Source organism: Oryctolagus cuniculus, chromosome 11, assembly GCF_964237555.1.
Source record: "Oryctolagus cuniculus chromosome 11, mOryCun1.1, whole genome shotgun sequence".
NCBI lineage: Eukaryota > Metazoa > Chordata > Mammalia > Lagomorpha > Leporidae > Oryctolagus > Oryctolagus cuniculus.
This window is the reverse complement of record NC_091442.1, coordinates 24,743,525-24,758,822: the sequence shown is the minus strand read 5'-3', so window position 1 is coordinate 24,758,822 and position 15,298 is coordinate 24,743,525. Positions and strand designations below refer to the sequence as shown.

Sequence of the window (15,298 nt, the reverse complement as noted above, 5' to 3'; positions counted from 1 at the left end):
GAGGCGGGACCCACGGCTGCGCCCACCTCTGTGCCCAGACGTCCAAGGCCAAGGACAACAGCCCTGTGCTCCCGGCCGTGCCCACTCTTCTCCAGTTTTATTGACAAAAACTAACAAATTCCAAGCGGTTACACAAGACCAGGAAGGCTCGCGAGGCGCATCTGGAAGAAACTGAGATTCTACAAACATCCCCGAGGGGTCATGAACCCTGAGAAAGGACCTGAAATGACGGAAAACCAACACCCTGAAGCTGGGCGCCAGCACGGGCTCTTAACAAAAGCAGAGGGCGTTGTCCTGGCCCTTGTCCAAGAGGGACCCTGCGCATCCCCTCGAGCCCAGGAAGCGGCACAGGACAGGGACAGAGGCCTTTGTCTCAGAGCACAGCGGTGGCATTGAAGAGTCCAGACTCCAGCCTGCGCGGCTGCAGTGGAGCTGGTGCGGAAGCCAGAGGTGGGAGTTGAGGCTCTGGGGTGGGGGAGGGTTGGGGCCCCCGGGGGGCACGGCTGGGGTTGAGCCGCTTTTCTATGCACGATGGGGAACGCGGAGTGACGGCTTGGGCTGCCGTGTGCAAAGGAGGCAAGCGCAGAAGCTGGGCACCTGCCGGTCACTCAGGCCGCGATGGTGGTGGCCGAGGAGCTGGCGGGCGCGGTCAGACTCTGGAAGCCGCCGTGGGTTTTCTGACAGATGGGCTGTGGGAGATGAGGGAAGGGGAGCCCAGGGTGACGTCAAGGCTGGGGCTGGGACAACGGGGTGGTTCGCAGAGCCGCTCTCAAGCCGGTAAGGACAGGGTCTTGGGGTGAATTCCCTCTGACCCCCAAGCCCAGAACTCCAGGGCGAACCTGGGCTTCAAGCACCTCTGTTCCCCTCTAAATCTTATCAGAAAGATCCGTCCACCCTCCACCTTTCCTTCACACACTCGTGTTATCAACAAACACGGATGCGTACCTGCCCCGCGGCCAACACGGAGACGCCGGAGACGTGATGATTCCGTAGCCACACGCCTGGACCTCCGGGAGCTCCTCGTTTGGTGGGAATCCCGGGCTCAGGCACCCTCACTCACTCATCCCTGCAGTCCCTCAACCACCATTCATTAGCCCTCGGTTCCTGCCAAGCAAGCATCGTCGTAGGGATTGAGGTTGAGCTTGCCCTTCAGAAAGTCCTAGGCCAATTGGAGAGCCTAGGGTTAGCCGTCCTCACTCATTTGTTCATTCATCCATTCACCAGAGTCACCAGGACCTGCTGGATGACCCAACAGTGGGCCCTGCTCAGTGTCTCCAAGCAACAAGACCGCCCCCTGGAGCCTTGCCTCCCCCGCCCACAGTTCCACCTGCTGCTCATGGGCAAACCCTGGTGGCAGCTGCCAGAGCCAGTTGCGGCTCCACACAGCATGCCGGGGGCTAACTCTGGTGTCATCTTCCTGCAGAAAACCATGAGCCCACCTTTCCAGGTGGCTACCCTCACAGCCAACTGCCCAGGCCCGGTCTGACCCTTCTCAACACCTGCAGGTGCTGGAACCCGAGATGCGTCTGCTCTGGAGGCCCCTCTTCCTCCTTGGATTGCTGGCCTGGCCCTCGGCCCTGCGTATGCAGCCGTGGCCTGGCCTGGCCAAAGCCCACACAGACAGCAGATCCACCCTGGCAAGAAGTAAGCACAGCCCTGTCTGCCTGCTGTCGGCCGGGTGGGTGGGGAAGGTACGGTATCCTCTGGGCTCCCACCCCCGACCTGCTGGGTGGCTGTGCTCGGTCACTTTGCCCCTTTTCTTCTTTCCTTTCTTGGATCTCAAGTACAAAACATCAGGGTTAACTATGTCACCGCATAGCGCATCATCATGGTCACAAGCCTGCATCCCCGCGAGGCCCCTCCTCTGCTTTATTTGTGCGACTCCCCCCTGTATTCCTGGTCCCTCTCCCACTGCGCGGTCGCTGCATGTGTTGGATGCGTGTGTGCGGTGCATTGAGCGATGCCGTGTGCCTCTCATCCTGGTTCTGAATGTTTTCTCTCAACACTGCCGTTGACATCTACGCTGTTTCAGCCGGAGCAGAGACTTCCTTAAGCTGCGTGCACCTCCGGTCACCTCCCCTAGAGCTGGACACCAAGGCCATCCCTACTCTCGCTGCTGTAAACTGTGCTGAGATGAACACCTTTGCCGTGTCCATGTCACAGTCTGTGGGAGAATTCCTCTGGGATCTACCCAGGACGAGGGCGGGGCTGTGGGCAGAAGTAAACTCCATTCAACCCCAACTGCCAGAATCCTCTCCAGAATGGCCGTGCCCGGCTACCCGTGGCCCACACCTGCGGCCCCTCTTCCTCAACGCCGGGGAGGGCCTGTCTGCACCAGCCTGCTCTGGCTGCCCTGGCAAGAGGTCACGGGCTGGGGGCTTCAGTGGCAGACACTTATTTGCTCACAGTTCTAGAGGTTGAAGAACCAAGGTCAAGGTCAAGGTGCCTGCAGATTTGTTTCTGGTGGGGCCTCCTTGCTGGCTGACAGACGGCTGTGCTCTCAACACTCCCCTACACCGCCTGGCCTCTGTGCACCCGGAGAAAGAGGTCCCTGTGTCTCCTCCTCTCCCTGTGGGCACCAGTGCTAGCCATCAGATGAGGGTCTGCTCCTATGACCTCATTTAACCTTAATGACCTCCCTGAAGGCCCTGTCTCCAACTCCAGTCACACCGGGGAGAGACAGGGACATGACTCAGCCTGTACCACCGTCTTCTTACTTTTTGCCAGTCTCATGTGTAGCTGAGAGACAGCTAACGTCTTAGCCTGACCCCGTCTGCTTAGTGGGAACTCTGAGCATCTCATCGAAATGTTTTGACCATTTCAACTCTTTTGCTTTTTTCTTTTTTTAAGATTGATTTATTTATTTGAAAGGCAGAGTTACAGAGAGACAGAGGCAGAGAGAGAGAGAGAGAGAGAGAGAGGTCTTCCATGTGTTGATTCACTCCTCAGATGGCCACAATGGCCAGAGCTGGGCCAATCCGAAGCCAGGAGCCAGGAGCTTCTTCCAGGTCTCCTACATGGGTGCAGGGGCCCAAGGACTTGGTCCATCTTCTACTGCTTTCCCAGGCCACAGCAGAGAGCTGGATCAGAAGTGGGGCAGCAGTGCTGGTCCCGTGATCCCTTTGAATTCCCTGTTATCCATTTTTCAGTTTGCTCTCCTATTTTATTTTTCATCCTCTTTGGTTTGAGTATCAATATATTCTTAGCATCAGGATCACTTAAATCACTGCCATTCCATTCAGCCCTTGGGTCCTGTGGGAATTGGCTCCAGGACCCTGGCCCCTGTAGGTACAAAACTCCGCAGGTGCTCACGTCTCTTAAAAAAATGGATAAGTCTTTGCAGGCAACCTACACAATCCTCCCGAAGATTCAAAATTGTCTCCAGATTGCTTCTCTCGCCTGCTCCAGCTAAGTGCTGCTGCACTGCCGGGGGCATGGCGGCACGAGAGCACGCACGTACTCAATGCAGATGCCCTTTGCCTTTGCCTCCAGTATTTCCATCTGTGACTGGTTGGTCTGCCCAGGCAGGGCTGGGGGCCCCTGTATTTCTCCCTGATTGCCCTGCCCTGTGTTGGTGGAGAGACAATGTCTTCTAAGTCACTGCTAGTTCATGGCTGTGTTGGGAGAATCTTGAGGCCTCGCCCCACCCGGTGATAGCCTGCTTTGTGTCCTCTAAGAGCTTTATACTTTTGCCTTTCTTATTTAGGATTTTAATCCATCTGCAGGCCATGCTGCTTTGAGCCATCTTAGTATTTCTAGAATAAACCCATTTTTAATAATGGACTGTATGTTTATTAGCTAATTATGTAAGGATCTCAGCAAATTCTTAAACTACTATTTAACTTTCTTTCCTTGTGCTACCCTGGGGCTAGGTAAGCCATGCTAGCCTCATGGAATGAATTCCTTTTACTTTCCCTCTTTTCTTCCACAGTCACTTCTTTTAAAAAGTTTAATAAATCTCTTCCATAAAGCCTTGTAGGCCAGAGATGTGGGGGATGGGATCTTCATCTTTTCACACCGAAACCTGGCATTGCAGGGCTTGCCATAAAGGGATCCCTCTCATTTAGGTTGTTAATTATATTGCTGTGTAGCCGTGGGCTCAGCTATCCGCATCTGTACAATGGGTGCAGTTAAAATGCTAGTTCCTGAGGCTGCTTTTCAGACGTCAGTGAGAGAAAATATGTGTGAGGTTCTTCTTGAGCTGCAAGCGTGTTCCTCACCGTAGCCACTCCCCACGCATGTGTTAGGGTGCAGGGGTGCACGTAGCAGCGAGCCCGGCTCAGCGGGGCTCAAACAGCCAAGATCTTATCATTTCCACAGCTGAGAGTCAGAGGGAGGCAAGCTGCAGGGCCGGCTCCCTCTGCAGCCCAAAGCTGCCATCCGCACTGGGCTTATGCATTTCACAGCTCTGTGTACCTCACGGTTTCGCTCTCGGGCCAGTGTGGCAGGGAAGCGGTGGACCATGGTCAGTGGTGCCATGGGCCTGGAAGAGAGGATGAATGGATGGATGGGTGGATGGATGGGTGGATGATGGATGGGTTGATGGATGGGTAGATGGATGGATGGATGATGGATGGGTAGATAGTGTCCACTGCTCATAAGTTCCCATCATTAACCAAGTTCTGCTAAGAGCCCCAGGCATACCTGTAGTCTTTGAAACTATTTATTTAGCTCATGTGGGTCCTTAAAAAGTTTTGTTGAAAGTAGAATGAAGCGATAAGCTGATTTAGGTGTGAAAAAAATTGAAGTCCACACTTCAGGGAGATCTTCAAAAAGTTCATGGACAGCAAGTATTATGATAAAACTAGACAGATTTCAAATTTTTCTCCACCACAATAAGCAAAGATTTATCTATTTGGGAGACAGAGTGACAGAGAAAGAGAAGGAGAGAGAGAGACACACACACACACACACACACAGAGTGCTTCTAACCGCTGTTCTCTCCCCAAATGGCTGCAACAGCTGGGGCTGGGCCAGACCAAAACCAACAGCCAGGAGCTTCTTCCAGGTCTGCCATGTGGGTGTGGAGGTCCAAACACCTGGGCCATCCTCCGCTGCCTTCTTAGGTGCATCAGTGGGGAGCTGGATCGGAAGTGGTGCAGCCGGGAATTTGAAAGCGCCATATGGGATGCTGGCACAGCAGACCACAGCTTTAACCTGCTCAGCCACAATGCCAGCCCCCAAATAAAGTTATTTTTGAATTCTGCTTTCCACAAACGGAAACACCCTTTTAGGTCTCTCCCATTAGACCGAAAATGGACTTGGGTCTTTGGGGCCAGACACCAGTCAGTGGCCAGTCAACAGCTGCTGGGACAGTCAGCGTTCCTCACTAGGCCCTGTGACTTGGCCCTTACCCCTGCCCCTGCTGCTGAGGGAGGCTCAGGGAGGCGAGAGCCAGGCTTTGAGGCCAGGTTTGCGATGCAGACACGCTCTCTCATTTGCAGGCAACAGAATCAGGGGGCCCCATCAGGAGGGCTGGGGCCGGGAGGAGCACAGCTGTGGCCTCCGCTGCTCTGCAGTGGCCCAGGGCTCCCCACTCGGGATCCGACCACAGTGGGGCGAGTCAGGGACATCAATGCCTGCTGTGGGGACCTCTGAGCTTCCTAAGAGCTGGCCCCAACCTGGGCGGAAGGTGTGCAGCCCAGAGAGGCAGGACGGGTGCAGGCCCGAAGCTGTTATGGCTCCCCTCCTTGGGGACACGCCCCTGGTGCTGGAGCCTATCCCCAGAGCGGGGCGGGAGTGGCCTGCGTTCCTCCTCTCCCTGTTCACCGGCCTGTTGGTCTCTTCCCCGACATCTGCTGCTGTCTGCGGCTTGTATGTCAGCTCTGTGTTCCCAGCTTGGAGACACGGCCCCGGGGGGCTCTTCTCAATCAGCTGCCCCCACCCCGCCCCGAACAGCCTCTGCTGGCCGGCCCCTCTGCAGGTGTAGGTTTGTTTGCTGTTTCATTTCCCACAGTGCTCTTGCACAGGGGAAGGATGCAGGTCTGAGTAGGGGAGGAGCTGACAGGCACCAGTCACGCGGCGGGCAGAGGGCGCCCCCACTGGTCCCTTGTCCGTTTCCAGTTATCGCCCAGGGCCTCATGAACAGCAACGTCGAGGGCCGCATCCAGAACATGCCCCTGCTGGACAGCCTGAATGTGTCCGGGCAAGGGGGCCCGGGGATGGTGGGCTGGCTCATCGGCGGCAGGAGCGCCCAGCAGCAGCAAGAGATCAGGTGAGACCCCGAACCCCAGCCCTCACCCTGGGACCCTTGCCAGGCTCTGGAGGTGCAAGGCCGTGAAGAGGGAAGAGAGCGGGATGGAAAGAAGAGAAGGTGGGGGCCCAGGACCGAGACCGGGGACTCCAGTGCCTTGCTCCTGGGAGGTGGCAGAGCAGGGCCAGTGAACGTGCCCGCTCAGGAGTCACAGCCGTGTTTCAATCCTGGCTCTGCCACCAACCCTGGAGACACTGCTTGACCGCGCTGGACTTACCTGTGAAATGGGTACACACTTTCCCCCAAAGGGCAGCCAGGATAAACATCGGGTGCCAAGCAAGCCCAGGACCAGAGTCAGACGTCCAGGTTCTCCACTCTATTGCCAGGTGGCGGCTCTGGGCAGAGTGTGGGTGCGCTGAGCGTCGGCCTTGGGTCTCCCCAGTGACATGGGGGCGACAGTTCTGCTGGCCTCTGGGAGCTGTCAGGAGCTTCCCGTCTGCTGTACAGGTGGCCACATAACCCTGACCGCCGTGACTCTCCCGCGCCCGCCCGCCACGTGACTGCTTCCTCTCTGACCGTGCACGGCGGCTCCCCAGCCCCCCCGGCCCCTGCAGGGCTCTAGCCTGCTCTGCCCTGGAGCGCTCTCCTCACTGATGCCTGTCCCATCCTCTGCGTGCTAGCAGCACAGTGGTCGCCAGCAGTGCTCGCCTGTGAGACGAGCAGCTGCAATTACGCCCCTCCGTTCACCCCTTCAACAAACGGTACAGGTGCTGACGGGGCACCTCCCTGTGCCGGGACTTGAGCCAGGTACTGGCAATTCAGCTGTGAACAACACACATGGTCACTGCATTTTTAGATATGGCATCCTGGCTAGGAAGTAAACAAGTTCAGGTGAAGGGGCAAGTAATGAAGACAGATTGAACAAGAGAAGGGGTGTGTGTGTCTGTGTGGCTGATCAGAAAGACCTTTCTAAAGAGGTGGTCTTTACGTGGAAACTTGGAAAGAGAAAGAGACCTGGAGGGCGTGGGGAAAGCACTGGGCAGACGGAGCAGTGAGTGCCAAGGCCCTGGGGTAGGGAAGAGTTTGGTGCATTTGAGGAAGGGAAAGAAGTCCATGTGGGAGGAGATGAGGCTGCAGAGGCAGGGTGCAGGGGCAGGGGGACCTCACCCTGCAGGTCTTGCGGCATCTGGATTTTGTTCTAAGAGCCATGAGAAAGTGGTGGAGAAGGTTGAGGGCAAGGCGAGTGCTGGGCCCCTCGGGCTTAGTCTGTGCTGAGGCCAAGGCCATGGCAGGGAGCCTGGGAAGGAGCTGCAGCACCCTGGGGCGGGAGGTCGGTGACCTAGGCCCAGCCACAAAACTTGGAAATGGCCAGACTCCAAGTACAATTTGTGAGCAGAGCCAGAGCACGTGGAGTGCAGGGGTGAGGGGTGGAGGGAAGTTAGCCACGGCTCCTGGGCAGATGGGGTGCGGGTGTCTGAGCGGGGTGGCCCGGCCTGACGTCAGCACCATCCACAGCTGGCCTGGGCTGCACCAGAGCCCCAGCCCAGGCTGCTGCACCTGCCTGTAGCACAGGTGGCACTGGTGGCCCCTGTCGCTGACCCCAGGCCATTTCTGGGCTCCCTCACCCCTGCGGACCTCTGCTCTTTTCTCCCATGCAGCATTGGCATCGCCCACGTTCAGCTGGACTACGGTGGGATCCAGACGTCTTTCCACGACGACTGGTTCTCAGCAAACATCTCGCTGCAGTCTGACATCGAGTTGGGCCTGTGAGTCCGAGCGGCGCGGGCCTCCTGCCCGGGGAACCCGGGAGCTGGGGGACAATCTGGCAGCCTGGGAAACCCAGGGCTGTCTGTCCCCAAATCCTTCCGAATGCAAACCCTGACCTCCAACCCCCCCACCTTGCTGTGTGACCTCGAGCAGGGCGCTTCACCTCTCTGAACTGAGACGGGAGGAGCAGCCCCAGAGCTCATTCAGACCCAACACAGCTCACTGCACCGGGCTTGACTGGGGGAAGAACCGCTCGCAATTCCTGCCCAGCCTCTGCTCACCATTCCCCCCTCGGAAGAGCCCTCTGTGTCCGCCATCCCCGTGGATGCGGATGGGAAGCCCTCATGGAACACAGAGTGACTCCCGGTTCCATGATTGCAAGGGCGTGTAAAGGCCGCTCTGGCTCCCAGCAGCTTTCCTGTTCATCACCGGCTTCAGGGTCTGGCCGGGCCTGGCCTGTGGGGAGGGGCGTGAATCGGGGTGCCAGGGCCGCCCCAGCAGCAGGCGGGCTGCTTCCCCTCGTCCTCCGGCCCCTGTCCCCGCAGGCCCATGGCTAACACCATCGTCACGATGCTCGCGTGTGTGAACCTCGTGGTGGAGTTCTGGCTGGAGAAGGACGAGTTTGGCCGGAGGGACCTCGTGATGGGCAAGTGCTGTGTGGAGCCCGGCGGGGACCATGTGCAGGTCCTGACCCAGTAAGGCCACACCCCAGTGCTGGGCCCTACCTTTCCCCCTGCCCCCACCCCGGGACGAGGCCCAAACAGATCCCGGGATCCACTCCTCTTCCTGTGTCCCCTCCCAGTGATGGCGCTGCCACCCTTCCCAGAAGCCAGACCTTGGTGCCCAGCCTCGTGGCCCTCGCTGCCCCCTCTCTCTCCTGTGCCCCAGCACCACTCCCGCTCATGGTCCTTCCCTGGACCACTGCAGGAGCCTCCTCCTGGCCTGGCCTCACTTTGGCCTCACCCCCTTCCCTCCATTCTCCGCCCTGAGGCAGCTCGTGCCCCCAGTCCCTGCTGCCAAGCCGTCCGGAGACACCGCGTAGGGCCCCACCTGCCCTCGCCCTGCCCGACTCTGCAGCCCACTGCCCTCCCGCCTGGCTGCAACATGCCCTGGCCTTTCACACCGCCGTGCCTTTGAACAGGCTGGCCCTCTGGCCTGGGACGCCCTTCGTGTCTTCTCCAAAGCAGCTCCTCATCACTCATGCGTTCCGCGTTTCCCAACGTGCCAGGATCCACGCCTGGTGCTGGGGCTGCGGGGTTTCACGAAGCTCTGTGGCAGGGCTGGCCAATCCCGTCAGCCTGTGCTGTGAGCTCCACGAGGGCAAGCTTTGGGGCTGGCTTATCCCTGAATCCACAACACTGGGAGCCACGAGCACCTCAGTGCACGTCTGCTCACGTGGTCTTCAGACGTATCCTGAGCGCCTCGATTGTACCCGATGCTCACAGCGGGAAAGCCCATGGCCACTGGGGCTCCAGACACCCACAGTGGGAAGGCCCACAGCCGCTGTGTGGCCTTGGACAGGCCTGGGAATTCCCCCAGGGCAGAGTGAGACACTCAATCTGCAAGGGGCAGGGGGCTGTTAAGATGCCACTGGGGACCCCCACATCCCGAATCAGAGTGCCCGGGGCCAGGGCCCAGCTCTGCTTCCAGCTCCAGCATCCTGCCCGTGTACACCCTGGAGGCAGTGGCAATGCCTGCTTCCCGCCCGGGTCTCCCCTCTGCCCAGACTCAACACAGACGGCGCTCCTGGCCTGTCTCCCCTCTGCCCAGACACCACAGAGATGGTGCTCCTGGCCTGGCCTGTGTTCCGCATCACATCTTGAGCCCACATGGAGTTCCTGACCTCTGGCTTCAGTCTGGTCCAGCCCTTTCTGTTACGGGCATTCGGGGAATGAATCAACAGACGCAAGCCTTCTCTCTCTCTCTCTCTCTCTCTCTCTCTTTCTTTCTCTCTGTCTCAAATTTAATTAATCAGTTTTTGGGAAGAAGCTGAAGGTGTCCTCAGCCCGTTGGGGCAGGCGTTGGTGCTGCCTGGACGGCTGGGCGCGGGTGCTCCACACATCTTCCTCTCTCTAGGGCTATCCCACCAAAGACAAAGCATATTGTCCACAACCTCGAAGAGAACCTGGAAAAGATCATCCCACACCTGGTAGAAAATCAGGTAAGACTGAGAAAAAAAAGTGTGCCTTGGGCATCCTTGAGTCTGAGGGCCAGGCATACCGCTTGGCAATTTGGCAAAGTTGAAGAATCTCAATTAACAATGTCAGTTTTGCCCACCTGTCCTTGGGCAAGGAGACTCAGCCTCCCCCAGCCTCAGTGTGCCCACCTGCAGCATGGGAGCCGTGGCTCTCCCTGTCTCAGGCAGCTGCCGTGAGGATTCGGGGGGACAAAGCATGGCGCCTGGTGTGTAGCTGGTGATGCTGGAAACCCAGCGAGGCTGGAGCTTCCGGCCACAGGGCCCCACTCTTCTCTCCCGCGGCCCAGGTGTGTCCCCTGGTCGGCGAGATCTTGCGGCAACTGGACGTGAAGCTGTTGAAGAGCCTCACGGGTGAGTGCCTGGGCCGCCCAGGAAGACTGCCCTGGAGTGGCACGGGGCCGAGAGGGGACCTCCAGTTCCCGGGGAGTGTGCGCGCGCACCGTGAGGGCACGTGACAGCTGACTGTGTTACCATGGCCACCGCGGTCCCCTGAGAGAGCCGGGGCAGTGGAGGGGACTGTGCCCTGCTGAGTCATGGAACCTCCCCCCAGCGCCTCCCCTCAGAGCGTCACTCAACCCAGCAGGGATCCCGGGCCCCACCCCAACCCTGCAACCACCCCCACCCCAGTTGCAGACGAACGGGCACAGTCCCTGCCCACACAGGATCACAGCCTAGGGCTCAGAGGACATGGAGAAGTGGACAATCAGGTGTCACCTGGCAAGAGCTGTGACGGGGGTGCCCCTGGCACCCGCCCTCGATCGCCGGGGATACAGGAGTGCTCCCCTCGCTGTGGACGGGGGCGGGCAGGGAGGGTCCCCGGTGACTGATGGTGCCTCTTTCCTTCCAGAACAGGCTCCTGCTCATGAACTTGACCAACTGTGAATCCGTGCAACGCACTCCAGGCTGGAGGGCCGTCCAGCTGCCTACTGCTGGCCACAGGGAGATGCTACAGTTTGGGACCTTAAGTCTCCCACCGTGGGGCTTTGCGGCCTCTGGGAACCTTGACCCCAGGCCCTGTGGACATCCTATCCTCTCCCGCAATAAACTGTAGCTCAGGTCCCCTCTGCCTGCACCCACCGTTAGGCCCGGGCGTCCGAGTCGCTGGTGCTTCCACCACAGGAGGAAGCATGCCGAGGTTTGCCGTCGGCTCTGAAATGGCAGCAGAGACCCTCGGCCCGCCTTTGCACCCGGAAGTCCTGCCACGGCTTGCTCCCCCATGTGGGGAGGGGCCTGTTGAGACTTCCCATTCATTCATTCATTCATTCAACCCGTTTCTCTTGAGTACCTACCATGTGCCAAGAATATTGCTGGAGGTATAGAAAAAGGGTCACAGAGTGGAAATGCAAAAACATTGGTGCCAAACAGCTGTGAGTCCAAATTTGGCTCCGTCTGACTGTAGAAGTTCCTTGAGGGTGTGGCGCTCACCTGCTGTAAGCCAGGAGCCCCCAAGGCCCAGCGGAGGGCTGGCCCAGGTCTCTGTGGTCACACGCGCAAATGAAACCGGGCCTCAGGACTCCCTAGCAGGGTTTGGAACAAAGCACTTCATCCTTTGCTGTTCCCATCCGCAAAATGGGAAGAGACAGCTCGCAGGATCTGAGCGACAGGGCCCTCCCGCCCTGCTGGAGGGAGAGGGACGAGACGGCTGCTCACTCTGGGCAGCACCTGAGGCTGAGCACGCGTCTGCTCCACACCCCAGCCCTCGCAGTTCAGGCGCACGTGCGCCAGGAGACCAGCAGCAAGGCTCGCAACAGCCCAAACGAGATGCCCACCAAGTGCCAATGGGAAGAGAGAAATATCGGGGCCAAGACACTCACGTCCCCTATCAGTGCCGGGCTCCACCCCCAGCTCTGCCCCTGACTCCCCACCCCCACCCCGCCCCAGAGGCAGTGGTGATGGCCGAGGTAACTGAGTTCTCGCCTGCCACGTGGGAGACCTGAACTGTGTCCCCGCTCCCAGCTTTGTCCCTGGCCCAATCTCAGCTGTCACGGACATCTAGGGAGTGAACCAGTGTCTGGGAGCTCTCCCCCGCCCCGCGTCGCCTCTCAAATACACCTTTAAAACAATAAACTTTTTAAAAAGAATGAACAAATAGAATGAGTAAATATCCATGGGCTACACACCCACTGGAGTGCCCATAGTAACAAGAATGAAAGCCGGTCACACCAGGCCGCACCGAGCCGCACCAGGCCACACTGAGCCACACAGGGCCACACTGGGTTACATGGGACCACACCGAGCCGCACCAGGCCACACTGAGCCACACAGGGCCACACTGGGTTACATGGGACCACACCAGGCCGCACCAGGCCACACTGAGCCACACAGGGCCACATTGGGTTGCATGGGGCCACACCGGGCCACACTGAGCCGCATCGGGCTGTACCAGGCCACATGGGGCCATGCAGGCCCAGAGGTCACCCTGGCTGGCAGAGGCCAAGCACAAAGAGCGAGAGCTGCATCTCCAGGGTGCACGGAGCTCAAAGCCAATCCCCCCCCCGTGGGGTCAGAGACAGACACCTGGGTGGGGGAGGGAGTGGGCGGGATTCTGAGAAACAGGACAGGCACTGTCTCTCGAGCTGTTCCCTTGTATGCATTTTTACGTGTAAGAATTTAACATCTCCGCGTAACTCTGACTTTCAAATAAATAAATCTTAAAAAAAAAAAAGAATTTCACAAATGTTAAAATATTTGCCATCTGTTCTAGGCCCTGGGGGAAGGCTTGCTACCCGTCATCTCGTTCGCTCTCCATTATTGGGCTGTCGGCCATGGATTATTCAGAACTGATCCCCACCCTGCTCAGCCAAGGGTCGGGAAGGCCTCCTGAGAGATCAAGGGGCAGTGACAGGCGCATGCCAACACCAGCAGCGCACACCTATTAAGCGCTTGGTGTGTACCAGGCTTGGTGCTCGGAGCTTAAGCTCAGTACCTCGTCACTGCCTCCCAGCAACTCCATGTAACACATGAGCCCACCGAGGCTCAGACAGGTAACGGCACCTGCCCTGGGCCACCTGGGCAGATCCTGCAGCCCACGGCGTAACCGCTGCAAACCCCTGTGGTGGCCTGCTCCCCCTTACACACACACACACACACACACGTACGCACACGTACACACATGTGCGTGCGCAGCAAGTGGAGGCGAGGAAACGTGAGCTCAGCCGGCTGACCAGCTCACACCGGGAAGTGTCAACAGCCCAGAGATGAGACGCGGCCAAGAGGGCTTCGCGCCGCCCTAATCCGAAACGCTTCACCGGGAACTTGCAACCCTGCACGGCCGCCCGCGCAGACGAGGCTGTCTCCGGTGACAGCTGCAGTTCGTGGCTTCCTTCTGCTCCCGAGGGAAAGGGCAAACACAGGAGGGCTGGTGAAGGCGGCTTTTGTCACTGCCTCCTGACGCCCCCTGGGCTCCCTCGGGGCTTCCTCAAGGGGCCTCCTTGGGTTTCTCCAGTTCTGTTTTCTTTTCGTGTTAAGGTTCAGAGAGCGGGAGGCACCGCATCTTCTCCCGGAAGAGCTTGCTCAACAATGGGTCCCTCTGATGAGCCTGGAGTCCCTGACAGGGGCAGTGCCGGCCCCAGGTCAGCCCCCAGTGCCGGGCTGCTCGGTCCACCCCCGTGCCTGTCCCTCCCAGGTCTCTGGCTGCACCAGCCACAGTGGCCTCCGGGGTGCTAACCGTCCACACGCTCCCGGGGGTGGGTGCGGGGAGCTCCAGGTGACAGGCGAGCAGACCCAGGCTCAAAGCGGGAGGCGGGGGAGAATCTGCAGAGACCGCCGCGTCCCGCGGGGCCTGTAGCCACCAAGGGCGGCCCGCGCACGGGAATGTCGGCTGAGAGTGTTCTTCCCTTGAAACTTTTTAAAATCAGAATTTGGGGGAAACAAAGGCAGGGGAGAAATGAAGCGTCTTGCTCCGAGTCCAGCAGCTGGTAAGGGGCTGAGCCGGGCTTGGAGCCCAGGGCTCCAGGGAAGACTGACGGCCGCCACGCACGTCTGCCCCTCGCGTGCAAGCCCATGTGGCCGCCTCACTTCACCTCCTCCCGGCCGAGGTGGCCCCGCGCACACCGCTGCCTCCCAGTCTCTGCCCCCACGGCATCACTACAGATGGAACTCGTCTCCTAAGGGACGGCGAGGAGGAGGAGGAGGACGGGGGGGGGGGGTGAAGATGAGAAGGAGGAGGAAGATGTCTAAATGGAGACGCGAAGCCCCAACTCACAGGAAGTATATGAAGATTAACAAAAAGTGGGGCTCTTGGAGGATGACTGTCACATGCAAGCAGTGGAGAGAGCCAGCGAAGGCCTTGAGTGGATCACCGGCTCAAAGCCACCACCCCAACACGTGGGATCAGCCATCAGTGAGTGAGAAAGCGCGTGTGTCTCCACAATGGAGCATCACTCAGCCATTACAGGAGTGAAATCCTGATGCTTGCAGCACTTGGGCAGAACTAGACGCCATGTGTTCAGTGAAATAAGCAGACCCAGAAAGACAGCTGCTGCCTGTTCTCTCTCATATAGGGGGTGGAGTGGGGTAAAAACAGTTGATCCGAACTTAAAATTAAATAGTGGTTACTGGAGACTTAGATGGGTCAGGGGAGCAGGAGGGAGAGGTCAGATAGCAGATAGCAAAGCACAGTCAGGGGCAAGGGACAAGTTCAAAGACGGGCATTAGGCCTGGGGTTAAGACACCTGCTAGGACATGCGTGTCCCATATCAACACGGGGAGCACCAGACGCGACCCCTGCTTCTGGCTCCCAAGTCCGCTCCTGCTAATTTGGACAGTGGGAAGGTAGCAGTGATGGCTCAAGGAACTGGGTCCCTGCCATGGACGTGGGAGACCTGGACTGAGTTCCCAAGCTCCACCCATGGCCCAGCCATCGTAGGCATTTGGAGAGTGAACCAGCAGATAGTATCTCTCTCTCTCTCTCTCTCTTTCTAATAAATAATTTTTAAAAACCAAAAGTCTTTTTTTTAAAGAGTTATGTATTCGAAAGGCAGGTGGTTGTGAGAGAGAGAGACAGAGATTGAGAGATCTTCCATCCGCTGGTTCACTCCTCAAGTGGCTGTAACAGCCAGCACTGGTCCGGGCTGAAACCAGGAGCCAGGAACTCCACTGTGGTCTTCCACATGGCTTTCAGGGGCCCAAGCACTTGAGCC

At 58.5% G+C, this 15,298-nt stretch overlaps 1 protein-coding gene across 3 annotated transcripts; it reads left to right on the top strand.

Annotated features, from left to right (window-relative positions):
* The first annotated feature begins 1,311 nt into the window (after positions 1-1,311).
* BPIFA3 (BPI fold containing family A member 3) lies at positions 1,312-11,214 on the top strand. Of its 3 annotated transcripts, none has more exons than XM_070051413.1 (7): positions 1,313-1,644; positions 6,064-6,214; positions 7,852-7,959; positions 8,506-8,655; positions 10,037-10,121; positions 10,445-10,508; positions 11,010-11,214. In XM_070051413.1, exons 1-7 carry the CDS (start codon positions 1,521-1,523, stop codon positions 11,021-11,023), a joined length of 696 nt encoding a protein of 231 aa, XP_069907514.1. In that variant the 5' UTR covers positions 1,313-1,520; the 3' UTR covers positions 11,024-11,214. The 3 variants fall into 3 exon arrangements, with proteins under 3 accessions (XP_069907515.1, XP_069907514.1, XP_069907513.1); XM_070051412.1 differs by having other exon boundaries at positions 11,005-11,214; XM_070051414.1 differs by lacking the exon at positions 11,010-11,214 and having other exon boundaries at positions 1,312-1,644; positions 10,322-10,457.
* The last annotated feature ends 4,084 nt before the right edge of the window (positions 11,215-15,298 follow it).

Excerpts from the sequence above, each read along its gene's own strand:
- BPIFA3 (XM_070051412.1), top strand. The coding sequence starts at position 1,521 with ATGCGTCTGCTCTGGAGGCCCCTCTTCCTCCTTGGATTGCTGGCCTGG. Across the intron at positions 8,656-10,036 it reads CATGTGCAGGTCCTGACCCA|GGCTATCCCACCAAAGACAA; the intron begins GTAAGGCCACAC and ends TCCTCTCTCTAG. Across the intron at positions 10,122-10,444 it reads CACACCTGGTAGAAAATCAG|GTGTGTCCCCTGGTCGGCGA; the intron begins GTAAGACTGAGA and ends CCCGCGGCCCAG.